General features: G+C 46.9%; 1 protein-coding gene across 1 annotated transcript in view; it reads left to right on the top strand.

Moving 5' to 3' along the window:
• Positions 1–26,454, top strand: part of GDPD5 (glycerophosphodiester phosphodiesterase domain containing 5) — a gene marked incomplete at its 5' end in the record, with an annotated part of 47,207 nt that extends 20,753 nt beyond the window's left edge. The window contains 10 exons of the mRNA XM_010144905.1: positions 6,346–6,428; positions 8,972–9,122; positions 10,425–10,643; positions 12,988–13,145; positions 15,100–15,247; positions 18,230–18,312; positions 21,140–21,154; positions 24,895–25,007; positions 26,050–26,168; positions 26,215–26,454. Coding sequence (XP_010143207.1) covers positions 6,346–6,428; positions 8,972–9,122; positions 10,425–10,643; positions 12,988–13,145; positions 15,100–15,247; positions 18,230–18,312; positions 21,140–21,154; positions 24,895–25,007; positions 26,050–26,165 — 1,086 coding nt within the window. The remainder of the gene's footprint in view (positions 1–6,345; positions 6,429–8,971; positions 9,123–10,424; positions 10,644–12,987; positions 13,146–15,099; positions 15,248–18,229; positions 18,313–21,139; positions 21,155–24,894; positions 25,008–26,049; positions 26,169–26,214) is intronic.
• Positions 26,455–27,428: the final 974 nt, after the last annotated feature.

The raw sequence follows: 27,428 nt of genomic DNA on the forward strand, positions 1-27,428 counted from the left end.
CGGAAGAAGATGGTGTCCATAATGTTGAATCCTACTTGCTTTTAGGTTGTTAAATATACATTCCTTATAAAAATAATTAGGTTCATCATGATGATCTTTGATTTCAGATTGTAGGTGATTCACCCAAAAGATTAATAATAGCAAGAACTTAGCTAAGCAACCTTCGTGAAGTCTGCAAACTCATCTCCCATTACTGGGACTGAAAAGGTAGTGGTTGGTCTAAAAACGATCAGGCTTAAGCTGTTGAAATACCCAAGCACATTGGAGGCATGAAGAGCTCTTGATTTCAGAGCTGGAGGCTACAAATAGCATTGAAATAAGTGCTTTTGGCAAACTGCCCATACAGCTGGTTTTCGGCATGTCTCAACAGAACTGAGAAAGGCTGTGCCAAAACTGCTGTCCGTGTGCCGCAAAGCACGCAGTGCTCATGCCGTCAAGGTCCGTGGCAGATGATGTCCATCTCCGTGCTGAGCACAGATATTGTGCCTGGAGGAGCATTTTTTGGTGGTGCTGACTCACTGGCTTTGCACAACTCCAGAGTGGAAAAGTACCCATTGCTGGGACAACGTGCCTTGGGGGGCAGTCAGCATTTAATTGCACTTAGGATTTAACTCTTGGGTTATGGCCTGGGAATGTTTTGCCTCAACAGGGAGCGCGTTGTGCTATTCCTGGGAAAATTCTAGTCAATATGGCCTTTTTGACACCTGAGGGTGAAACCTCCAACCCGTGTTGGAGTTCTTAGAGATTCTGCTCTGTCATCTCATGGTGCCAACCACTAATGGAAACCGTAACGAAGACCCATTCTGGTTGAGACTGTGGCTTATTGGAGAGCTCTCAGCTAATGAAGGAGAACTGGTGATTTCCTTCTATTGTTTTGGGTATTTTAATTTCTTGGTGGTTTTGAGGGCCTTTGTTTCATCTTATCTTGGGTACCAAAACTTTGCCACCGCCTATTTGGTTTGGCTTTAAGGGCTCTGAAGTGCTTTGGTTTTGTGCTGCTGAAATCAAGCAGTATTTGGTTTGCTGTATGTCTTATGCCCACCCACCTATTAAAAACCGTGGCCAGTCAACCAGTCTGCTGATCTGATTGATAGTAACAACTAATCACAATTAGCATCTTCTCTCAGACCTGGAGAAAGGCTTGTGTTTGTTGAAATAAATCTACATCAGGTTAGGTATTCCCTCATTAAATCAAGCTTCAGCTTTTTTTTTTTTTTTGTCTGCAGTACAGTAATGAGGGCTCATCTCCTGGATCTAATTATTAAATTTCTAATGGCTTTTTGCTTATGAGTTTATCCTGTTGTCTAAGCCAATCCTTTATGTGTTTTTATCATTGTGTTTTGTGGGTTTTTTTTTCTCTTCCTCTCAGTTTCCAGCAGAGCTGGATGTGGATGCTCTCTAAAATACCTAGAATTCCTAGGGATTAAGGATACATTTTATTTTCTTTTTTAAACAGTATTGTTATTGCCTAATAGTGACCTGGCATAATGAGATGCTAATGCTGAAATAAATGTATTGGCAGATCCCACTAAATCCCACACAGGGACTTTCGAAAGGGCATCTTTTCACAGAAAGGAAAATACCATTTTTCAGGTATCACCCCAATCATGCCTTGCGCCTTTAGTCCAATTATTGGCTTATGAGGAGATTGATACTGGGAAAGAGAGATAAAGGAGGGAAAATTAAAACAAATTTAAAAAATTAAGGTTTTTTTGAGGGCCTGGCAAGATGGCTAATTAGGGAAAAATACAGTGTAGTGATGTCCAACTGTAGCAAGGCTACACCGCTCTAAGTAGCACAGTTTCATCGTCTTCGTTAAGAATATCTGAAGCTCTTGACTCCATTTGAAAGCATTTGCTATTGACTTCTGAAGTCAGTAGTCACCTCAGATCCTTCTCTGCTCCAGCCTCAACACCCCCAACTCTCTCCCCTGGCCTCCCAGCAGAGGGCTTCCAGTTTCATCGTCTTCGTTAAGAATATCTGAAGCTCTTGACTCCATTTGAAAGCATTTGCTATTGACTTCTGAAGTCAGTAGTCACCTCAGATCCTTCTCTGCTCCAGCCTCAACACCCCCAACTCTCTCCCCTGGCCTCCCAGCAGAGGGCTTCCACCCTGCCAGCATTGCTGGGTCCTCCTGTGGCCCCGCTCCAGCAGCTCCCTGGCTCTGCTGTGCTGAGGAGCCCAGAGCTGGACCCAGCACTGCAGGGAGGTCTCCCCAGAGCAGAGCAGAGCGCAGCAGAGGGGCAGCATCCCCTCCCTCCACCTGCTAACTCTAAGGAGATCTTATTGAAGCCTTCTAGAACTTCAACGGGCCTATGAGAAAGATAAAGCCTTGAAATTAGGGAGTGTAGTGATAGGATGAGGCGTAATGGTGTCAAACTGAAAGAGTGAGGGTGCTGAGGAACTGGAGCAGCCTGCCCAGGGCAGCTGTGGATGCCCCATCCACAGTGTTCAAGGCCAGGTTGGACGGGGCTCTGAGCAACCTGGTCCCTGCTCACTGCAGGGGGTGGAACTAGATGACCCTTAAGATCCCTTCCAACCAAAACCATTCTGTGATTCTATGATTATGGATACAAAAATAGTCAAAATGAGCTCATCCATGGGTAGTTTTCTAGAAATTAATTGCTGCATCTCTATAGCAGGAAGAAATCAAGAGCAGCCTAATTTTTACAAGGGATGAACCTATCAAACAAAGTGCAATGAGAAGCTTCTAGAAACTCTGCACAACTTCAATGCTGGTTTCTTAGGAAATTGATAGAGTTCAATTGCACTGGATCACTCAGACCTCGATTTGGGTTTTAGACATAATGTGCCTGAATGTTTTGTATCAAGGAGGAAAACCCATCAAAGAAACTGGAGGAAGACAGAAATTCAAGCAGAAAGATTATGCATTTATGTAGTTATTGCAGTTTGACTTGTGAAACATTTTAAAATCAGCACTAACCTCAGCAAGTAATTTCTGCACCAGCAACTGTCCCACTTGGATGCATCTCTGCCCTAAAAATGCTGAATTTGGGGCTTCAGCTCCCTTTCTCTTGGAAGGAGGCAGAGACAGGCTGAGATGATGGAAATATCTGTTACTCAGATCATCTCTTTTCACAAAACCTCGCATTGTCAGGGGCGTGAACTGCTGGTACAGAGAGAAGCTGCTCCTAAAATGGTGCTGGGGGAACCTCCAGGAATAGGCAGCACCTGATTTTAGGGGATGGGGTTAAATTTGCTTTCCTGGCTTTCTGGTTGACCTTTTACTGGGGTATGTCACTGGTGTGAGTGGCTTGTTCAGTCCCCTTAAGGCTAGGATCAACCGAGAGGCTTAGAAACCGGGGAAGACAGCTTTCTGCATCGATGATGGACTCACTTGGAGAAACAAGTATTTATACCAGGGTGACTGGCTCTGCCCAGCTTAGGAGCATTACCCACTACAAGCTCACAGAAAATTATGTCTTTGCATGGAAGGCTTCTAATCCCCTTTTCAAAAGCTTCTGACATGCAGGGAAGCGAGCTGTCAAGTAACAGCATTGTTTTGTACAAGAGACTGTCCAGCACACACCATCGTGGGGCACGATGTCACAGACAGCGCTTCTGCTGATGTCCGTGCTGTTTGCTGATTCAGAGCAGCCAGAGACGATCGTCCATCTGTGATGCTCTTCACTTCTAGGGGTGTCATGATGATGACACCATTACAGCTTTTAAGCACATGTTGGGGTGGTTGGACCTTAAGTGACAGTCTGTTCTTAAATCAGTTTTAAAATGCTGTTTTCTCTGCATAACTGCATTTTCAGCACAGATCTGGTCAGAGTTTTATATGTTTATTTAACTTGCATTTGGGGTCAAGTTCCTCGGAAAGGAATGGATGTGCCTCGTATCTGAGCAGCTGCATGCAGCCCTGGTGGGGTCCAGTTAAGTTTTGCTGCTCTTGAAGAGTGAAGCTTGGCCTGCAAGATCCGTATGGGCAGGAGTGGGTTATTCCACTCCTGGGGCTGGGAATATCCCTCCATGGGGTTAAGCTCAGTGGCAACTGTGCTGGGGATGGGACAGTCATAGTGCATGAAAATCTCAGGTTTTACCTTACAGCATCTCAGGAGGGCTGGTGTCTAAGCAAGGCTTGACCCAGGCCCTGTAGAAACTGAAACACTCTGAAAAGAGGCAAGAAGCATTTTTAATCTTGTTATCAAGAGCCTGTGCCCTTGCGGGTTAGGATTCTGCTGTGCTGGAGTTTGGTGTACATGAGACCTTGGTCATGCTAGTCCACTTCTACAGCGGTGCAATGCTGTTGTAGCCATGCTTGTTTGCCTTCATCAGCCCCAATTAATGCAATATGATCTCTTCACTTTGTAGGTGGGCAACAACAGCATCGTCCTACCCTTGTTCACAAACCCTAGTTGGAGGGTTTGACATTGATTGCTTAGTGGGGGTCGTCCCTCCTGCCCTTTCCAGTCTCCCTTAGCCCAAGAGATGATTTATGACTCTTTGCTTTTTTTCTTCCTTGTATGTCCCCGGTGAGACCACTTACAGGGGCGTGGGTTCAGTTGGTGCTTGGTGTGGTGTCACATCTTGAGCTGGGGTTTGCATTGCATCCACCCAGCAACCCTTCCTGAGAGGCTGGTAGCCTGGCATTGCCCTTGGATTTCCTTAGCTCAGTTTTCTCTCGTTTGAAGACCACTCACTTTATTTCCGAGTGAAAGCAAATGGTGAGCATTACCCTGTAGAGAAGATCACCTTGCAGCATTATTCTGAGGAAACCTGAGCTACTTGGGAGGGGAAAGCCGAGATGCTGAAAGCAACCCAAGGAGATGGAGCAAGTCTGGATGGGATCTTCAGATCTTTGTGGCTGCTGCTCCCTGCTGACCACTCTGGGCATTGTGCATATATTGCAAAAAGCTCTTTCAGCCCGACCTGGTGTGACCGGTGCTGGACTGTGCAAGAGGGTGTGATGGGGGCGTTGTCTCTGTCTTTGCCTAGACAAGTCAGGCTTTGATTGGGAGCTTTTTTTGGAAGATAAGGTGGCTCTGCATTGCCCTTGAACAAACAAAAATGAAGTAGTAGTGATGTGCGGCTTGAGCCAGTGGAATTCAGCAGGGAGATACCAGAGCTATGCGAAGGTTGTTGCTGACATGTGATCTGATTGTTTTACACCAAAGCTTTTCTGATCTGAGTATGGAAGGTGATCAGCTTGTAAGAAAACAAATGATTCTTAGAGACAGCTTAAACTCTTGAGCAGGTTTTTATTTTTATTAATGCATCTTGCTTGCATGGCCTTTGCTCCTAATTATTCCTCTTTCCAACCCCTGGGTAATTATTGAAAATCATATGTTGTGAAAGCTCGTTGTGTCTTGATGGAAACTTACTGATCCTGGTGGCAGAGATGGGTGGAAAAACAGGATGTTACAGGTGTTCTGAGCCTGAAAGCAAAATCGGAAAAAAAGAAAATTGTTTTTAAAAATAGCTTATTTTCATGTGCTCATGTTTTGGTGCAGAAAACCTGCCAGGTTTTCGCTCCACAGTTGGTGTTTTTTTCCTGGTCTGCCTGCATTGGTTTATGGGTATTTTGGGGCTGTCTATACTGTACCGGTTTTGTAGAAAAACAAGCTATTTTTCCTCAGGCTATACAGTTTTTAAACAATTCTGTTACCATTTCCTCCATTCAACAGGAAGGAATTTGAAATAAAATTTGTGTTCTTCTCTGGCATAGCCATTGGGATAAATTTTCTAGGCTTAAGACTTTTTAACTGTTATTAGAGCAATCAGCTGATTTATAGACTGAGTACTAGATGACTTTATTGAATGAGTAGAGGTGGGAATGTGTGCTGCAGAGCCTGTGGTCTCGTTGACCTCCATGGTGTGGATAATACCCTGGTTTATGGACCTTCTTCTTTCTATAACAGCATCGTAATCACTGTTTGCACATAAAAAATAGGAGAATGAAGAACCGTTAAGGTGGTTTAGGTAGCTCTAGATATAACTGATGAACAGAGAATTGGCATCCCATTAAGAATCACTTGCTAGGGGTCTTCAGCAAGCCCCCGTTTGGGGGACCACACTGGTGAGAAATCTCTCATACGCTGATTTTGCACCAGGTCTCAATCTGGCTGGGTTTATGGCATTATGGCCGTGATAATGGTGCATTGAACTCTATCCTGTGTATGAAAGCCCATCAGTAGAGGCAAATGCATTGGTCATCTTCAGACTTCAGTAAGATGCAATTCTGCCTGGGGAACGCTGGTACACTGGCATAATCTGCAAAATACGATTGGTTTGGCTCCTTATATCCCTAAACCTCACTGACACCATTGCATAAATGTTTCCACTTACTACTCATCTCTCGTTGCTCTTTTTTCCTTGTAGCTGGCACCAGAAAACACTCTGATGTCCTTCCAGAAGGCGGTGGAGCAGAAGATATATGGAGTCCAAGCTGATGTCATACTGAGGTAAGCGAGTGTGCTGGTTGGTCTGAGGCTTTCTCTGTGGATGGCCCAAACCATGCTGGTGGGTCTTTTCTATCTGGCGTGTGATTGGCCTTTGCCATTGAAAAAGGGCACTTGCCTTGAAAGTATCTGATATCTCCAAACTGTCTCCATTTGCAATTCTACTATTTGTCCACTGAGATGATGAGTAAAGGGGAAGTTGTCCGGATGGGGGAACCTGGATAACTTTGTTATGCAGCTAATCTTCATTTGCAGAAAGACTGTAGTTTATCCTAGAGCTTGCTTTATTGCAGTGACACACAGGACCATGTTTCTAGCCTGGCTAGAAGTCAGTTGGCCTTGGGAAGGGACACAATTTCTTCCCACTGGGGAGTGAAAGATCATTGTGGAAGGATGAAGTATGAATTAGTTCTCTAACTGCTGTGAAAGAACAACTACTTTAACTACTTGACTGTACAGACTCACAGATGAGCACTTGGGTCCTGTGGCTGATTCAATTGCTTCCATTAGCACTGGCCAAGGAGAAAGGTGGAGTTTTGGAAGGAGGAAAACTGGGCAAGTTCCATGTTGCCATCCATCAGCCATCCTGGAGGAGCACTCCAAGCATCTGTACCTTACACAATGCCCTTGATGGCTCAGTTATCTGGAGCCCTCCCTAGCAGACCCAAGTGTCTTTACAGAAAGAGAACTCCAGTGACCTTTAGAGCAAAAAATGAGCTTTCAATGCAGCTGGGAGCAACTTTGGGAAGGGTTTGTGGCACAACGCCCATTGCTGCCATCACCCCTTTGAAAGACGCTCTTTATGCCTGCAGCTGGATGGGTCCACTTCAGCTGGGATGTCCACAGGACATCCCTCCTGGGATGTTTCCATGTTCTACTAGGGACATATCAGCTGTGGATAGGCTGCTTGGACGCACACTCAGACCCATCGCATCCTGCTCCCATCTCAAACTGGGTGGCCCTGGTTATAAAACCAACTTCACTTTAAGCAGCAGGAGCATAGTATTGCTGAGTGTTCCTCTCTCATCATCTACCTCCTCCCACATCTCTTCTTCTAAAGCTCTGATTTCTGTCTCAGTTATTTTTCCAAACTTGTGCCTGCTATTAGATTGTAGTTTGCTTGGGTAGTGCTGAGTCACTCTGTGCGGGGAAGGATTAGGCAGGAGGGAGTGAATGTGAAGTGCCCCACAGGATTTCCACGCTGCAGCAAAGGCTTAGCAGTATCTACTGATGCTCTGCTGTGAGATGTTAAGACTTGGGCTCCTATCTCCCTGAAACACGCCATGCTCTTAATCCTGCAGTTCTCTAGCATATTTTCTTTTTTTTTTCTTTTTGAACTGTATTTGTTAAAAGCCCTTCTGATGGCAGCAGCATGGTGTGCTGTGAGCGTGGTGCTGCTGCATCAGCATGTTGCTTTGGGTTGGGGGGGAAGTAGTTGGCACGATATACGCTAGAAGTAGCAAACAAGAATGCCAGTGACCTTTGTGATAAGGGACTTCTGCAGGCAATGGTAAAGCTGAGGCAGCATTTGCTCCATCATCTAAAATCGGGTTTTGTTTTTCCTCTAGCTCTGGACATGAGAGCTCTGGGTTGTCCCCTAATTCAAATGGGTTTTGTGTTTTGACCCCATCTCCTTTCCAGACCTTACCTGGAGTCTTTTATGAAAATGGGCTCCTGGCTTTGGAAAACGTCACTGTACTCAGGCTGGCTGCCTGAATTATCTTCATTTCTGAGTGGAGACAACTGTCCTCCTGCCCTTGATAGAAATTGCCACTGCCCTGTGTGGTGTTACCACTGATCCAGTCACAGAAAATTGGGTGGAAGAAAGTTTAAAGAGCTTTTTAGGTTTCCCAGAACCATTGTGCTCTAATATCTCAGTGGCTTAAAAACCACAGGGCATGGATTTGGCTATTTAGTTTCATCTGAGAGGGGTTATTTTCTTGAAGATGCATGAACTTAACAACTCCTGTGGGCATAGCTGTTTCCTGAAACCAGTTTTCAATTGGAAAAGGCAGTTTCAGAGCAATTTTGGTAGCTTGGAACACTTGTATCTTGCTGAAAGCCTGTGAACATTAAGTTCCCGTATAGTCTGAGAGCTGTTGAAAATTTTACCGGTCGTCTGCTATCAACAATTTGAGAATAGTTTGTATGTGTGTCTGTGCATGCAGGATATGAAACATCTCAGACATTTTGGGGAGGTACGGACACTGCAGAAAGCTTTGGTTAGTGTGAGTGTTGAGAGTGGATATCCTTGTCCAAGCTACTGAAGATTGGCACCCTAGAAACTTCTGAGGAGTAGTTTGGAGGGATGGATGGGGTTATGTCAGCATATGAATGACTGCAAACATCTAGCAGGTATCTAAGACTTTCCTCTGGGTGCATCTCATTTCAGCTGTTATTGAGGATGCTGGGGATGTGTTAAGCTGGTGTAGATCTTCATAGTGATTTTGATCTGAAGCCATGAGAGAGGCTGGAGGGGGAGGGGGCATTTCTCTAGTACTGTTGTGCACCTTCACCAGTAACAGGGCTTCTGACTGTCCTTGCAGCTACGATGGAGTGCCATTTCTGATGCATGACAAGACACTCAGGAGAACAACAAACGTGGAGGAAGTGTTTCCAGAGCGGGCCTACGAGCACTCCTCCATGTTCAACTGGACCGACCTGGAAAAGCTCAATGCTGGAGAGTGGTTCCTGAAGGTGTGTATGGCCATGGAGAGGCTGTCCTGGAGCCATGGTTGTGGGATGAAAGCTCATGTCTAAACCCTCACTGAAGTGGAGAGTTGTAGATCCATTTCCTGTGTGGAGCAGTCTCAAGTGCAGCCTCAGACCAACAATACGTGAACCACATTTAGTTCTGTCCTCTACCAAACTTAGACTTGGTCTAAAAGACACGTCGTCTTTCTGTGCCTCTTCCACCATCTGGAAGAAGGGGCCTTAATGCCTGGTTGTCACCACAAAGATCTTCAAGACCCCCAGAAGGGCAAAGGTGGTTATAAAGAGAACAGAAAACACAGTGTGTTATATGCTGCTCCTTTAATTTACTTTTGGAGACAATTTTATTTTACAAAGAAAAGGCAAGAAATTCAGCCTTCAAAGTCTAGGGAGGAGGAATTGTGGTATGGGCTTGACCCATCCTTCAGCATGCAGCCAGGCTGCAGGTGGGATTTCTTTTTGCTAAGCTGCTCTCTGGCCAGCAGCCATATCCTTCTTGGAGAGCATTATCTGTGGTCTGGAGGGAGGGCTGCAGCACTCTGGGATGCTTATGCAAGCTTGAACATGGCTCACCAGGGTGTTGCTGCAGTGGTGCAAGCTCAGATACCACCTTTACATGGCTGCTTGGAGTTCCCTGGGTACTTGCTTGGTGGAAGCCTGAAGCCACCATAGCTTCACTGCTATTCTGATCTGAGCTAGTCTGGAGGTGTGACAGTGGTGTCTGTATATTACAGCTGCACAGCAGCTTGCTTGGCTTGTAGATGTGGTGGTGGAAGTGGGAATGCAGAGAAACTACTGCTTGCCAGATGAGAAAGGCCAAGATGACAGCTGGAAGGCTGCTTTTTGGGGGTGCATTGAAGAAGTCATTCCGGAATGTCCGTAACTCAGGATCCCATCTCTTCTAACTGCCCATAGCTCCTCTCTGATCACTCTTAGTTACATAATAGCTGGTTTGGGTTTTTTTGATCCTGAAGTCTCCTTGGTGATCATGTACATAGTGTGAGAAAGCACATTTTTAGCTTACTACCTTGGAAAACAATATTCCTGCCCTAGAGCTCTGCTCCTTCTCTGAAAATGGGGTGACCTGTTCAGCACACCTTGCTTTCAGTAAGAATCCCCTTGGATTGGGAAACTGAGGCACAGAGGAAACACTTCAGCAAGCTGGTCATCAAGAGTAGCTGTCTGCATGCCCCACTGCATGCCAAGGTGGGATAGAAAAGGGTCTTCTCCTGTACGGAGGGAGTTTGGACTTTGTGGCAGTAACACTGGGATGTGCTTTGCTTTCAGAATGATCCTTTCTGGACTACTGGGTCTCTCTCAAGCTCTGACTACTTGGAAGCTGCCAACCAGTCAGTCTGCAAGCTGGCGGATATGCTAGAGGTGATCAAGGACAATACGTCACTCATCCTGAACTTCCAGGACCTGCCATCAGCTCATCCCTATTACAGCACTTACATCAACACCACCCTGGAAACCATCCTGGCATCAGGAATTCGGCAACAGGCAGTGAGTTCTGTGGGGTTGGTGATGTTGCCAAAATTTCCCTCTTCATGGGTTCCCTGAATCCTCAAGTGAATCAACTGAGACATTTGAACACCTGATTTGAAATGGCACTTTATGCCAAGAAGTCATGCTGGAGAGGACCGTGCCTCCAGGTTGGTGGTCCCAGAGATGCCCGAGAGCATCTTGGGCTGAACTCATGGCAGTATAGCCAGTAGATGGAGGGAAGTGATTATTCCCCTTACTCAGCAACTGTGTTCAGTATGGGGCTCAGCAGTATAAGACAGATGTTGATAAACTGGGGCACATCCTGCAGAGGTCACCAAACTGGTCAGGGGGCTGGACACATGAGGAAGAACCGGGGGAACAGAGTATCTTCATTCTGGAAAAGATAAGACTTAGAAGAGATCTCATAGCAGTTCTCCAGTACTGGGAAGGAGGTTCTTGAGAAGTTAGACCCAAGCTCTTCACTGGACTGCATGTCAGGAGGATGAGGGAATCATCGTAAATTGGAACAGAAGAGGGTTTTGCTGCATATAAGGAAACTACTTTTCCTTGTGTGGAGAGGCAAGTGTTGAGAGGGGCTGGGAGAGATTGAGGGATCTCCATGCTTGTAGCTTTTCAAGACCCAACTGGACAAAACCCTGAGCACCGCGTTTGAAATCAGCTCTGGGCCTGGTTTGTGTTGGAGTAGAGATCTCCTGAGGTCCCTTTGGGCCAAGCGATTCAATAAGAGCCTCAGACATGAGGGAAGAGGCTGGCCGTGAGCAGCAGAAAGCCTTTCCTCACCTTCCAACTCCTTTGTTTTAAATAAGCCTTCTCCCTGGGCTGAGCAACTGTCTCAGCTTAGTCAGCTTCTGCTTGGAGGAGAAATGGGTGTCCTGGACATAAAGGGGTTTTCAGCAGAAGGGAGGTCTATGTATCTGTGACTCTGAAGATGCAGAGATCTCTTCCAGACTTTCATTTCTGCCCCAGAATTGTCCTTGCTGGGTTATACCAAGCATTTTAACTTCCAGCTCTGTGCTGTTGCAATCAGATCCCAGCCAGCCTTGTTGGCTGTGTCCTCTGTGACCACGAGCTATAGATCTTCATCTAGCCCATGAGGAGCTAGCTCCTTCTGGTGCAGTGATCTCTTCTGGAGGGGAAGTATCAATTCCCATGTGTCAGAAGGGCACCTGGACTCTTGGTGTCCCTTGAAAAACTTCCCTTTGTGACGTGTCTTGGGAAGGAAATGTGGTTCTTTCCTTGTCCTGCACTCTCCCGTGAATATGGACTGGTTGAGAATAGCATGGTGAGGCTGACGAGCGGAATGACTACATCACTGGCAGCTCAGACATTTCATCTGCACCAGTTAGGTGCATCTGCATGCACGGGCAAGATCAGCACTGATATGTGCAGTGATGGGCCCAGGAGGAGCTAAGTTTAATTGCCATCTTTCGAATGACAGATGCTGCCACCCAATGTCCTATTAACTGTGTTGACAGCAGTGTTATCCACAAGCCTCTGTCAGCTTGGCTAGATCCAAGGGAGGACTGAGCTGTCTTCTCCTTGGATCTTGGAATGGAGAGCAAGAAAAAAATAGCCAAAACATGGATGTGGGGTTGTAGAGTGGTATTTCTCAGCCAGGCTTTATGGTTCCCTATTGAAAATGCACATGGCTGCATCTGTGCTGCTCTGATGCTTTGGTCAGTGCCACTGAGTTATTAAACAGGGGTTAAAGCAATGCAGTGTCCAGTGGGGTTGATGAGGTCGTCTGATTGGGCCCAGCCTCTGCATGGCACAAGCCATATATCTGTCCAGCTTCGTTCCTGCATCCACTTTACATCCAAGCACGTTAACAGCGATTGGTTTGACTCGCTTTCAAAGCGTGGTGTGAACTTAGGCAAACCCTTGCCCTGGCTTGGAGTAGATGTAGTTCTGGTAACAGTGTAGTATATAGTAAAATAAGTCCCTCGTGGGATCATGAGAGGCTTCTCCTGTGCATCCTGCCTGTGCTGTCAATTTTATGTCCTTAGTTCTCCCCATGCCCTGAACTGGGCAGGGAGGGCAGGTTTTCAAGGATATACCATGTCTCCTCATGAGCCCTTGACCTGAACCCTTTGTATCTCAACCCTTTTCACCTCTAAGATTTTGTGCGTTAACAGTCCTCTGGGCTCAAGGATAATCCTGGAATGTATTTGATTAAAGATATCAGAGGCTGGCAGAGTCTCCTAGACAATTTGTACGACAAACAAGGGAGACTGGTGTGATCTTCCTTCTGGCTTGGTGTAAACTGGCGAAGCTGCCTCGCGTTACCACCATTGTGAACCGTCTTTGCTGTAGCTGGTCCCCTGTCTCACTCCCTCCACAGGTGATGTGGCTTCCGGACATGGAGAGGCAGCTGGTCAGAAAGATAGCGCCGGGCTTCCAGCAGACTTCTGGCTTCAAGCTGGACTCAGAGCGCATGAGGGAGAAGGGCATTGTGAAGCTCAACCTGCGTTACACCAAGGTCACGAATGAGGATGTCAGGTACGGTCCTCTGCTTGGACACTGTGTGATAGCACAAGTTGCTCCATGGTGGATGTCCACAGCTTTGTGCATCCTTGTGCCCTGCAGCATCTTTTCTGGTCATCTCAGGTTGTCTTATCTGCACCGAGGTATCTTTTCAGATGGATTTGCTCTTGAAAGCTTGAGCTGTGCAAGCTTGTCCCTACTCATCGCCCAGAATCCAGGCTGTTCCCAGGAGCGAACAGCTGACTGATAACTCTACGTGCTAATTCAGAATAAGATGATCCTTTCTGAAATACAGATATATAAATTGGTTCTTTTGCCCAGAACCGACAGTGTAATAAGTGGAGGCTTTTCACACCGCGTACCTCCAAGTGCAGTTTCATCCTCATTAGCAGCTGCCCTTTGCTTCTGTTGTCTGCTCCAGAGCTGCTACCACAGAATTCTGATTAGTCCAAAGTCTGGATATGCTTTCAGAAATTCTTCTTTGCAAAGAATTCACCCGTTTCTTTGAGACTGGTCAAGTTTCCTCTTTAATGAGTTTGGCACAGCGTGAGGTTCCTCTCCCTCTGCTTGAGCCTGTGTTTGGACTGTGCAGCTCCTAGCTTTGCCTCCTTCTTGGAAAAGGTGGATTGTCTCTAGCTGAACTTTTCTATTTTTAAGAGTTTCAACTTTTGCCCCAGAGAAATACTTAAAGATGAAACGGTTTGCGGAAGAAAAATATCTCCAAAGAAGCTGTCTTAAGGCTGGGCATGGGGGAGAGCTGAGCCTCCAGCTGGTGGAGAGCGTGGTCCTATTTAGTGTAATCCAGTGGTGTTTGTCCACAGCTGCCAGCGATCGGTCTAGTTGCTCATCCTTAAAATCAAGTCTGTGCTTTATCTTCAGGATAATTCCTGCCTGTTTTTATACCCCTACCTATTTGTTCTATCTCAGGGAGAGGACTACATGCCAACTCTCTCATCTATCCTAGCTCATCAGCCCCAATCTCTCATCAGCCCCACTTAAGCCATCTCCAGAATCAGACCTGCCACCTGAGGTTTCTTGAACCCTGAAGGCCTTGTGATGCCCAGTCAAATGTTGCTGTAGTCCTTCAGCAAAAGCCAGAGCAGGCTCAGCAAGCCCTGGTTTAACCCACTTTCCTCAGTACCTCCTCCCTCCACCCCCCACCCCCCAAAAAGAAAACCCCAGCATTTGGATGTACCATTGCTACAACCACCTCTACCCTTGAGAATCCCTTAGCCTTTGGAGGAACTTGACTGTGTTGTGAGCTTTGAGATGTCCACATCTTGAACAGAGAGGCCTTTCCCATCACAGTACTTGATACTGAATTGCGAGGATCAATCTCAATGCTGCCCACGCAAGGGAGATTAGCAATGTTTCTGCTTCGTAGATAAGGAAACAGAGCAATTTATGCAAATCGTATGGGTACAGGGAGTCCACTATCAGTGCTTGGTTTGCTACTGACAGCTCGTGTACCCCTGCTTGCAGTGTTAGCTCTTGGAAAATGACCTCGGGAGAGGCTGTAACTCTGCAACTGTCCTCAAAACAAGGTCATGAGATTTGTAGGAATCAATGTTGGAAATGCAGTCTGTCAGTTTTTAATTAAGTAAATGGCCTATGGAGTGTTACAGGCACTTGAGCCAGATGCTAAGCTTACCTCAGCATGATGAGGTGATTGTTACAAAAACATGCTGTGTCCATTATTCATGAGAAGGTCTGTGGCCTGGATCAGAGAGCATCCAAGAGGTGAAAAAAGCTTTCAAGTTCAAACCATTTGGTTGCAATGCCCTTGGGTTGCTTATGAAGTAACCATGCCCTGTTTAAAAAACAAAGAAACAAAAACACTTCATGGAATTCAAAACCAATAAATCTACTGTGATTACAGCAGTGGCTGATGGCAAGAGTTCTCCTCTTGGAGATGAGGGTCTGATGTTTGCTGGGGGTCTCGCATCTCACCCTGTCTGTCTCCTGGCAGAGACTACGCCATGGCGAACCTGAGCGTGAATCTCTACACTGTGAATGAGCCCTGGCTATACTCCATCCTGTGGTGCGCTGGTGTCCAGTCGGTCACCTCCGACAGCTCTCACGTCCTTCGCAAGGTGCCTTTTCCCATCTGGCTAATGGTAAGCACAATGCCTGGGAAGGTGCTGTGAACCCCTGGAAGGAGGGGAGGCAGTGGAGGGGTGTAGAAGTGGCCATTGACCACTGCAGCCATACATCTAGTGGGTTTCTCCATGAAGGTTTGGTTGGATTCAAAGTGCTGTTGGGCTTGAGGGTTTTCCCACCCTGAGCCTTGAGAGGGCAATGGATCAATGCTCCTATAGCACAATGTCTTCCTTCAGATGGCCTTGTCTATCCACACAGAGAGTTTGGGACTCTTGCGCATGGTGTTCTATGCCTCATTTAACCCATATCACTTTCCCATTTTCCTTTGATGGAAAAACATCTCTCCAGACCTGCTGAGCAGCTGTTACAGTTGCAGGAGAAGCAGGCACACAGGGGAGGCAGCAAACCCAGCTTTCTGTGTTTCAGCCAGCCTGCAAAACCAGCTTTATTTTTTTGCTTTTAATACCAAATGAGGATGACTTTTACCTCTGATCTACCCCATTGCTGGACGAGGAACAACTGGAGACCAAAGGTAGCTGTTCTTTACCCATCACGTAGCCAGTAAAGTCTGAGCACACCCCTAGCACTGTGGGTCTCTGAACCAAACAGAAATATTCATGTTAGACTGGAGGGAAAATGAAATAGTGTCATCAAAGTATTCCCAAAGAGCTCAGCTGCAGAGGGGTAAGTGCATGTGTTAAGGGGGGCTGTTTTCTGATGACAAATCCTATCGGGGGTAGGACAGCAGGCAGCTGTTCTACCTGCAAATCTGCTTGGGAAGGGGAGGATAAGGTGAACAAGGAGAATTTAGCATTAATGAGCTCTCTGCATCTTTAGCTGGAGGTAGGACCTCAAGATGACTGCCTAGATGGATGAACATCTATACATGATGTCCTTAGCCTTCGCTTAACCTACTGCTTGTGTCTGACTGCACAAATCCACGCCGGTGTGTGCTGAAGCCAAAGAATTGGAAACGGTTTTATAAAGATGGAATCTGTTGGCAGAAGAGCTTATCATTGTCTGAATTGTGCTGCTGCAAATATCTGTCCTCCACTACAGTTGGCAGGAGTTGTGTGCCACATCACTGGCAGCTTTTTTACTCCAAAAGCCATTTTGCTGATACGTGGAGCCTTCCTCTAAGACTGGAATTCCAATACAGCCCTCTGCTGCAAATGTACGCTCCTGTGTCACCAGCAGCATAAAAATCCCTTCACTTCCTGCATATTGAAGTGCCTGGGTATTTTAATCTGACAAGCTTTACTATCTGAGCCCCCTCCACCACACAGGACACTGCTTGGAAGCTGGAGCGAAACGGTTGCTTCTGCCAGGCTTTGGTTGCCCAGCACCCTCATGGGCTTTGCTGGGCTTTATCGCCAGCTGAACAGTGCAAATCTGTTCTGCTCCATTCACCCAGGGGCCATTTGTGGCTTGGTTAAACCTGTGTTTCAGTTAAATAAATGCAAAACCAAAGGATAAGTGATGTTCTCTCTCCCCTCCACTCTCTACGGAAAGCTCCTGGTAAGAAGAAGGGCCATCAGACATGGGCTTTGAAAACCTTGAGCTGGAGTTCAGCCCCTAACTTGATGGCCTTAAAGCCTCTGCAGGTCTGAGGAGGCATCTGGCTTTGAGCTTTCTGCAGGACTTCAAAAATGTATCTGTGTAATACCTATAATCAGATGCTGGAGTTTGCCCAGGAAGTAGTGTTTGTGGCTACCTATTGCTTGGGGTATATCATAGACAAAGCAATTCTTGCGCCCAAGGAAAACCTGCTATTTGGGTTCTTCAGCTGAGAAATACCAACAGTTGCATGAATGAAAAATTTAGATGTGTAGATTTTGTTCTTAGAAGGCTTTTTGAGTTTTCTTTCAAGATACTTAGGATGGCACTTCCCTGCCAAGAAAATAGGAAACATCAAATTTGCATCTCAGCAAATTAAGCTGGAAAATGCAAGGATTAAATCTCCATCAGAAGGATTGGCTAATTCTATGGTAAACTTTCAACAAGATAAATTGAGACACACAAAGATTCACTGAGCAGATTCACCTCACTCTGCTGAGAGTGAGGTAGCAGAGCTGGTGGTACCCAATTGGCTTTATCCATGTTACTCTACCATTGCATGAGCTCATCTTTGTGCGTTATGTGTCTTCTATTTCTCTGATGAAATGTTACTCGTGTGCATTAATGATGGTGGTGGTGGTTGGGATCGATCTGTCTGGTAAAAAAATCAGCAACCTTTTCCTGGTTGGAACCAGTCCAGGTTTGGGATAGGAGAAAATAATTAGCATCACAGAATCCCAGACTGGTGGGTTTGCAAGGAACGTCTGGGGATCACCCAGCCCAACCCCCTGCTAGAGCAGGGTCTCCACAGCAGGGTGCCCAGGAGGGCATCCAGGCAGCTTTGGGATCTCTCCAGAGCAGGACACTCCACAACCTCTCTGGGCAGCCTGGGCCAGGGCTCCCTCGCAGTAAAAAAGTTTCTCCTCCTGCTCAGGTGGAACTTTCCAGGTTCCAGTTTGTGCCTGTTACCCCTTGTTCTGTTGTTGGGCACCACTGGGCAGAGTCTGGCCCATCCTCCTGACTCCCCCTTTAGCTCTTGATCAGCATTGAGGAGATCCACTCTCAGCCTGATGTCTTCCAGACTAAATTACTGGTGGCTTTCCTGGGTAGCTGCTTCTGAGCATCACCAGGAGTTTATTATTATCAATTTACTTTGTTGTCTTGACTAGTGCTGCTTTTGCCTGGGCAGCACAAAAATCAGTGTGTGCTTCTGTGCTGGGTTCAAATGCTGAGTCTATCTTGTGTGATGACCCTTTGCTAATGGAGCCAGAGCTTAGTGCCTAAGAGCACAGAAATTGAGAAGCTTATAGCACAGGGCCTGTGCAGAACAGCTAACATTAGTGCTCAAAGTGGACCGGTGGCATCTTGAGTGATACGTGGTCTCTCTGTAATTGTATAAATCAGAAGGTTTAAGGTCTGCTTCATTTTTTTTTGTCTTCCAGCCTCCAGACGAGTACCACCTAATCTGGATCACGTCTGATCTCATTTCATTTATTGTAATTGTAGGAGTTTTTATATTCCAGAAGTAAGTAGCATTGTTACGGCTTGACTCTCATGTATTTTTGTGGCGCATGTTTTTGTTAGGAGCCGTGGGGTGGAGATGGGAGAGAGGAGCACCACGCTCCTCAGGTGCTTGGATTGCAATAGCAGGGAAACCGTTTATTAAAAATCCCTACAAACAAGAATTCCACCTCTGAGCTGTGAATTTGGGTGTAGTTGCTGCTTTATAAGAAGAATGAGAGGACTCGAAATAGTAGTGGTAGATGCTGTGATCCACTCAAATGCATGTGGGAGAGAAACTGTAAATGCTTTAGGGAAATGGACATTGAGAAAGAGATTAAAATACTTTAAAGGAAGAAGAGGACATGTTTTGAGATTCTACCATCACAGGCTTCAAAAAGAACATCACAGTTTTCAGTTTGTTCCTATTTGGTTGAAGAAATAGAAACATGATTTAGCAAATCAAATCAGTTTCTTAGTTTGATGCATAGTGGAAGTCTCTCCATTTTCCAAAAAAATGGAGGAACAAGGATTTGATGACGGCATGGCAGAATTCTCTCTGTTAGCCCTGAAAACAAATGTGGAGCATAAAACCCAGGAGCAGAGCAAGTTAAGACGCTGATAAATGAGGAGAAGGTAAATCAACTTCCTGATGGCACAGCTGGCCAAGCTACCCTCCTCTTGATTATGCTGGAGGAAACCATGTTGTCCTCCTGGTGATGTGCGTTTTCTCCTAGGAGGCATTTTAACTGTCAGTGGTGACAGTGTAATAACCCTCTCTGGGGAAAAAAAGTGTGAGCTCAGAGAGATGCGCTCCCTTCAGCAAGAAGCAGCAGCTTTCTCCTGGGGAAACACGCCATTCTGAAATTGCACCCCGTTTTCTCCTGGCTCAGTAATCTCATCTGCTTCGGCACGCACAGTTGCCTGTCCTAGAGACATCAAGAGACCTACACTTCCCTTCCTTCCTGATATCTGAAATGTCTTCGCGTTAGGAGCAGAATTTAATTTGCTTCACCTCACGAGCCAGTGATTTTGCTGTTGCTTTGTCCCAGGTCATCTGCTCCCAGCAATCTCTTTCCTTCCCTGGGGTGCATAATTAACCAGGTATTTTTGCCATGTCACAATAGGCTATTGCTCCTGCCAGCACCCGCTGTGGATTTGACTTCAGGCCACATGTTGTGTCTGTTTATAGTTGTGTCTAAACTCATGACTGGCCCAGTCCCGCACTGGTAGACCTGTGCTGAGCAGGTCCCCAATTCCAGCATGGGATAATGGAGTGAGCAGCAGATTCAAACCTCTCCTCTCAGATTAGATATCCCACCAGTTAATGAAAACACTGACCGGGATGAGATGAAAATTTTCTAAGTAGTCTTGTGATCGAAATTGTGGCAAATTAAACCCTTCCTGTAGAATGGCATTGTGGCTGTGATGTCTGGAAGCTTCCTCCACTCCCTCAAATCATCAGTTGGTTTAATGTCCCTGCTCTTTAGACCCTGAAGTTCTCTGTCAGATACAGAAAAGCATGGAGGAGTCTGGAGGCAGGGACTGACCTCTCTGAAGACCAGGATGTAGAGGCCAAGGTGATGAAATATTTGTTGCCTTCTGCATCTTCTCCCAAAGTCAGTTTTAGAAGGAAACAGACCCAGGAGACCATGGCTGAAGAAATTAAACTGATTGAACCTGCTGAATGGCAACTAAAGGCCTCAGAACAGAGGGAAATAATGCATGAGAGGAAGAAGTCACAGCTACGTGGACTTGGCAATAGCTGGACTCTTCCTCACTGCACAGATTGAATCTCTTCTTGTTTGGAAGAGGTTTGATGCAGTAGGGCAGAAAAGGAAGTGGGGTGAGGAAGGAAAGAATTATTGCAGAATTTCCCTTCAACCCTCAGTGTATGTGTGATACAAGTGAAAAGAGCTGGAAACTGCCACCAGATTTCCCCGGGGCCCATCAACCTGGAGCACTGACTGCCCAGCCCCAGGACCTGACATAGAAAGGCAGTTGCTTAGAGAGGTCTGTCCATCGTGGCAGGGTCAAATATCTTCCTTTGGATTTTTTCCTTGGGACAACTGAACCCCCAAGTCAATAGAAGGAAGAAGGAGAAACTCTAGCACCAGAAGTGGCCCAGGCTGCCCAGGGCAGTGGTGGAGTCCCCATCCCTGGAGGGGTTTAACAGACATGTCAATATGGTGCTGAGGGACAGGGGTTAGTGGGCACCTGGCAGTGCTGGGGGAACGCTAGAACTCAGTGGGCTTAAAGGTCTTTTCCAACCAAAATGATTTTAAGCTGGACTTTCTGCAGCAAAGGGTTTGCTCTTGTTAGCGTTGTGCAGGAAAGACCCATTTCCCTGCCCTTCCAGTTTCTCCACTACATGAAAATTGTTAACAGCATTGAGGATATACCAAAACCAAATCACAGCAGAATTGCCCAACTACTACCTGCTGATGTGATTCAGCTCTGGGAAATGGGGCTTAGCATTTGGCCTTCAGTGTCATGGTTGGGGGGTTTTGTCTGTTTGGTTTGGTTTAAGTCCTTTTTGGGGCAAAACAGAGCTGCTTCCTTCATGCAAGGATGAGGGGTTGGGTGGGAACAGAGCCACCGCTTTGATGTGCTCGTCCTCTCTCCTACGCATGGCTTGTCTCTCCTCTGTAGCCGTGGGCGGGGATTGCTCCTGCTGTTCTGCTTCAGCCCTGGTGACAGGATCGTGGCAGCCTCTCCAGAGGGGAAATACCAACTATGATGACTTCTAATCAATCTCTTTTTGCCTCTTTGCCTTGTTTATTTTCTTACTGCTCTGACTGTTGTGCATGTTCCTCCTCTTTCTCTCTCTGCTGCATTCTGGCATCTCACAGCTATCACATGATCAGGTAATTCTGGTGCTTTCCTCCTCTTTCTCTTTTTCATTCAACCTTCCTTTCTCTCTTTCTTTCTCCCTCTCTGCTATGGCTTCACTGCAGATGGACAGGGCAGGATGCAGCTTTCCATGATGCTTTCAAACATCTGGCTTCACAGGGGGACCATAAGGGTCTGAACATTGCATAGTCCATAGCCATGAGCACCACGGGAGTCTGATGGTGAAGCCGGTGGATGTTTTGAAGGCAATCTGACCTTCTGTTACAATGATCCAAGCCACTGCCTTTTAAAACAGCTCTATTTTGAGGTCCTGCAGTGTGTTCTAATTGGGAAATTCCCAGTGGACATAATGCTTTCTCCATAGAAATAGTCCCATGCAAAATATCCGCTTCCTTCCTGCATTGACCAGAGGTTTTTGAGACCAACCTCTTCAAAACTGGCCAGTTCTAAAGAAAATAATGTAATCCATTCAATTACATAACACAGTGCTTCTCTAGCACTAGGAATGAATTAATAAGGCTAATAGCTGGAAAGGTTTTGGAAAAATCACCTTAGAGCTTGGGATCTTTGAGGAGTCTCCTCCCAGTTACACCACTGTGAAACTGGAAATGCAGTGTGGAAATAAAAAGTGTTGCACCCACCCAGGATGGGAATGAGCCTGGGATGGTGGATTTGAAATGCCATCAACTGGAAACCCAGCTTTCTCCTTGTATTGGCTATTTTCTCACCAGTCGTTCTCATTCCCTTGGAGGGGAGCGCTGTCGCCTTTCTGCAGTAAAGCCTACACTGCATCCTAATCTCAAACCAGACTCTTCACGTGTTACTTTCTCCATTCCTTCTGCTGCGTGCCATGGGGTTGTATTTCTGAAGACTTGGCTAAATCCTTATCTGTCCCTATCTGCTCCCCTCCCTCTACCCACCCACCGCCTCGGGGGTTGCACTTGGCCACCTTGCAAGTATTGCCTGCTTCATGAGGTACCTTGGACTTGTGGCATTAGGTCCTTCCGGCATCTCCCTGAAACAGGACCTGGCTATGGGGCTGTGCTGAACCCAGGGCGTAGGGAGGTTGGATGTCTTCCCCTTCTCACCACCTTCTTGCTCCCTGGCTTGAGGATAAGGAGAAGACAGGCATGGCAGGGTTGGACAGGCTTTAGGCAAGAGCAGTCGCAGGATGGGGACTCTGGTTGCAGCTGGCTTGGCTCTTTGCTCGCTTCATCTTATCACCTCGGTACCAATCAACCTCGTTTCTCCTTGACCTGCCTCTCTCCCATGCCCTTTCCCTGCCATTTAGCATCTTCCCTCCAAAGCAGGGGTCCGGTCGTGGCCCTAACACGGTGTATGCTGTCTCTGTGTTGTTGTCCCAGTATTTTTTAGTCTGTTCCCACCCCGTGTCCGTCTGGTCCGCTTTGATGCCAACCTCCCAGAGCAAGACCTACCTGCTGTCTGTCTGGCCTTTTTGCACACTGCTGTCGTAAACGTGGCCGATCACAACAGAGTCCAAGGGGGTAGGAGAGGTGCTATTTTCTATTAAACAAGCTTTTTGGAGACCCAAAGGCACAGCAGAGAATATTTTGAATCGTGCTGGAGTTGCGTTGTGTTTAAATGTACTGTTGGCTCTTATTTCAAAGTACCCCTGCCAAGTACCAGGGTCACCCTCTCTTAGCCTGATCAGTCAGAGCAATGCACCCTGTGAGAGGAGTTATTGGCCCCTCATGCGTATTTATCCACCCTGGGTCTGACCGCAGCCTCTGTGTGAGGTGGGGGACAGAGAGCAGTGATCATTCCTCTTGGCAGGAGGAGAAAAGCCCTTGGTCCTTGCAGCCCTTTGAGGCTGGGCTGTTGGTGCCTCAAAATAGCCTGTGGCCTCCATGGGACATCTAGGACCTATGGGCAAGAGGTCTTCGTGCTTTTGGCCTTGGAACCCAGCTGATGCTTAAAATCCTGATGTTGTGGGCAGAGAAAAGATTCATTGTTGTAGCGATGTTTTGGTCCTGATTGCAGTTTAAGGAGCGTCTTATCCTGTGAGATTCTGTGCAACCACATTGACCTTAGTGGGGTCTGCCTGCATGGGACACTAAGGTCAACAATGTTCTTCCAGGTGAGAGTGGCTCAGCTTAGATGATGATGAGGAAAAAATATTTTTAAATAATTTCATGTATTTTTTTATATACTTTAATGTCTTTGCCTCCATGTGCTTCCTCTGTGTTGCATCTATCCGTGGGTCTGTGAGTTGTGTTGTGTTGTCATCCCACTCCTTCTTTTCTCTTTAGCAGAGCATCCACCTTCACCCATACCCTGGTCAAAGCCTTATGGTGCAGTATCACCTGCTGGGATTTGGGAAGGGAATAGAAACCCCATGAAATGAAAACCAGACAGATGTTCCTGGAGAAATTGTGGAACCTCTTTTGTGGATGTCACTTTGTCAGGCTGATTTTGTTGGAGTCAGGCTGGAGATGTGTGTGGCTTCTCAAATCCTGCACTCCTAGGGCGGGGTAGGGGATTACAAATTCAAGAGAAGGGTTGATACCTTTAAAAAAAAAAAAAATCACCTTCTCTTGTGTGGGTGAGCCACTAGATGGTGCCAGATGATCAGAAACCCCATAAGCCACCTGAAATCCCTGCTGTTTTTCCATCAAATAGCCAGACAGGGAGAGTGGGATTTATTTGAAAGCCTTCCTCAGTGGTCAGGAGGTAGGATGAACCGGTGGGCTGTGACCTATGAAAGCCTGGCCTAAACAGCATCCCTTTGCAACGGGATCTTGAGTACAGCAGCTGCTTTATGTGAACCCACCAAGTCCTGTTTTCCCTTATGGTGATGGCAACCCACCTTTCACTCCTACTGCCAGCAGCTCTGCAGCTGAAGGTCTGCTACAGGGGTGCTCTCAGGCTGAGAAACAGCTTTAAAAACAAAATCCCTTTTGCACTTGCTGCCATTGCTGGGTTGATGGTTGGGTTCAATGATCTTAAAGGTCTTTTCCAACCTAAACAATTCTGTCATTACTAACATCAGGAATTTTCTTTACATGCATTCAGTAATGAGAATAAAAGTCTGGCTGAGTTTGAGTTTCCCATCAGCCTCATGTTATTCGTGTGGTAGAAACCTCTGGTGAACACTGAGTTTCATCAAGGCTTAAAAAGTGGAGAGTTTGTGTAGAAACACTTAAGCAAAGTCTGGGCATTTGAGGAGGGAAGCACATTGGGAGAACTTATATTTAAGAGCACCATATACGACAGCTCCCTGCACTGGGACTGCTTGTACTTTCCTGCAGAGCACCTCATGTCAGTGTCTTTGCTGTGTCTCAGGTGTGAGACCTTCAGTTGTCCTTGAGCTCTCTTTTCCCACAAGCGTGAGCATGTCACAATGAGGAAAAGGTTATGGTTTCTTTACTTGGTGTGGTCTCTTGTTCTGTTCCCTCTTCCCAGCCCTAAGAGTCAAAATAGCTCAACCTCCTTTGGGCAGCTGGATAGCTGATGTGATGGAGAGGGGTTTGGGGCACTGCAGCCCTTGGTGAAACTAGTGGAATTAGGCTGCTCAAGGTGGTTAAAGATGACCTCTTGTATGTCTGTACCTCTCTGAGATAACATGCTCATCTCTGAACATCCTCCTACCCTGTGGGGTTGTGTAGGTGTAAGGGAGCAAAGGTGTGAGGGTCTTTGGGACTTGTTGGTCTCTACGTTGTTGGTGGCCACTTGCATTAAGGGTGCTCCTGTGGTTGGGGAGACCAGCTCCTGACATCCCCCTCTTGTCTTGCAGGTGGCGCCTAGGAAGCATCAGGACCTACAACCCAGAGCAGATCATGCTCAGTGCTGCTGTCCGCCGGTCCAGCCGGGATGTGAAGATCATGAAGGAGAAGCTGATCTTCTCAGGTGTGAAAGGGGCTGGTCCATCATAGCCCTTGGCTCCATCCCTCATCTGTCACCCTGCTCTCTGGTGATGGAGAAGATGGTATTGATATGGGTCATCTCCTGCTGGGACAGGGCTGGACTGGGCTGACCCTTTTGCCCTGGACTGCTTGTGGGATATAGTCATGGCTCATCCATCTCGAGCACTGCTTTGAACAGAAATCTTGCATTTAACCTCCCAAGTTATGCCATGTAGCTCTCTCATACCACCCCACATCTTTTCCTCTCTCCACTGTGTCAAAAGCCATAAAAATAATGACATAGATGACCACAAATAAATTGTGGTGAGTTTGGGGCAGACCTGGAATTCAGTGGCACTATAGGTTGAGGGGTTCCGGATTTCCTTGCGCTCCTCCCAGCGTTTATTTGTGTTGGAACATCTCACTCTAAGAAAGATCTCAGAATCGCACACAAAGACGGAGCCCAGAGAGGGGAAAGTAGTTGGTCACAGCAGTATTAAATCTCCCCAACATGTTCTAGACGTAAAATGTCCTAGACCTAAAGTATCCCTAGATACTTATTAACATTTCATGCCTCTGAAACAATTGCTTAGAGTGGGTGTTTACAACTGAAACATTGGTGGTTGCATGTGTTTCCCAGTGAAACCAGTGATGGTAGGAATCTCCCCCTTTCCACAGTGGTCATCTGGGTAGAGATCAAGTTCAGGCATTTTGCACCCTTTTCCCACAGGTGACTTAATTCAGCCTGTAGCATAGCATCACGTGTATGGGGGGCAGGGCAGGGGGCAGTTTTGCCTCTGATGGTGGCAGGGTTATCAAGGTCTGACATTTAGTGGTGAAGAACTATTTGGAAGCAGAACCTGCTCAGAACTGTTTTTAAGTGGGTGCAGTGTTACTAAACCCGGGGTGAAATCCCTATAGGATCAGATGGATCCTATGCAATGGAATTGCATGGCTGCTCAGCGCTTCAGTTTCTCCATCCATGGGGAGGGTTCCCAGGACTTGCATCCCTGTGATAATGTCCCTGCTTCTTCTACTTTCCCCAGAGATCAACAACGGTGTGGAGACCACAGATGAGCTGTCCCTCTGCTCGGAGAACGGCTATGCCAACGAGATGATCACCCCCACGGATCATCGGGACGCCAAGCTGCGGATGAACTGAGGGGTTCCAGTCCAGCCCTGACGCGTGGCGTCCCTCGGGTTTGTTCCAGCAGTGAGAGCTGTGCTCTCCTGCTTGCTGTGGGATGGGAACCTGTGAGGAACTGCTGGTTGGGCAGAGACCCCTTCCCATTCTCCATCTCTAGCTGCTCAACCTCCCTGGTTGTGAGGTTGGGGGGCTTATTTTTGTAAATATGTAGAAAATCTGATTTTTTTTGTCTTCTATTTTTGAGTGTAATTTTTCCAGGGCATGAGTGGAAATACTGTGTTAATTAAATCCTCGACCTTCTGGCTGAAGTTATTTGAATCTTGACGTGACAGCCTGAGTCCCTGTGGGGCAGGGTCTGGGAAAAACACGTTGGACGTGTTTCCCCTTTCTCCCCCTTGCCCTGCTCCACTCCTTCCCTTGGTGCAGCGACTGTGTTGTGATGTTCTCGTGAAGTGTTGGTTTTGTTATGATTTTCTTTTGTTTCTCCCTCCTTTTCTCCTCCCTTTCTTGGGCAATGAAGTTTTAGCTCTAACGCAACAGGAGGCTGTTTGGAGGAGAGAAGCTTTCCGAGGAGAGGAGATAGCACTGCTCTTCCCTGCTGAAGTTCAGAGCCAGGGAAGGGGATTCACTGGCTCAGTCAGCTGGGCACCTTCTCCCTGTCCTGTCCTCCTTCCCCAAAGCCTGGATGCTCACAGGGGAATGGCCTTGAAATGTCCTGCTGCAGTCCTGAAGGCAAATCCTGAGTGTTGGCTCTAGATTGGCCTCTGCTGGCAGCAATGCTTTGATTTTTTTCTTGGTTTTTTTTTTTCCCTATTTTCTTTCTATCTTCTGTCTGCATTGGGCTCTGTTGGGAGCCTGGATGGCTTGCAAAAAGCAATGCTGTGGGCACCGTCACCACTCAGATCTGGCTAAAGTGCCTGCCGCTCCAAGTGGCATTTGTGGTCGTGTCCTTGAACTTGTGTAGGAAGAGGTGGTGGTGGTGCAGCATGAACTTCCCCCCTCTCTGGTCCAAGGAGATGCCCATGGGTGAAGGAGTTGTAAATAGTTTGGAGGGTGAAGCAGCCCTGGAGTGTAATTTATTCCTGCAAGGAGACCTTTCCTCCTTGCTTTCAAAGCAGGATCTTTAAAGCTGCATGTTCGCGTCCTCCAGAGTAGTGACGGTCTTGCAGCAGGTGCTGACAGTCTTGTGAAGACAAGAGCTCTCATCAGCATGTTTCCAATGCAAAAGGCTTTAAACCAAAATCCTAGACCAGAGGTTAAAAGAAAAAAAAAAAAAAA

This window comes from Buceros rhinoceros, unplaced genomic scaffold (assembly GCF_000710305.1).
Source record: "Buceros rhinoceros silvestris isolate BGI_N320 unplaced genomic scaffold, ASM71030v1 scaffold13830, whole genome shotgun sequence".
Lineage (NCBI taxonomy): Eukaryota > Metazoa > Chordata > Aves > Bucerotiformes > Bucerotidae > Buceros > Buceros rhinoceros.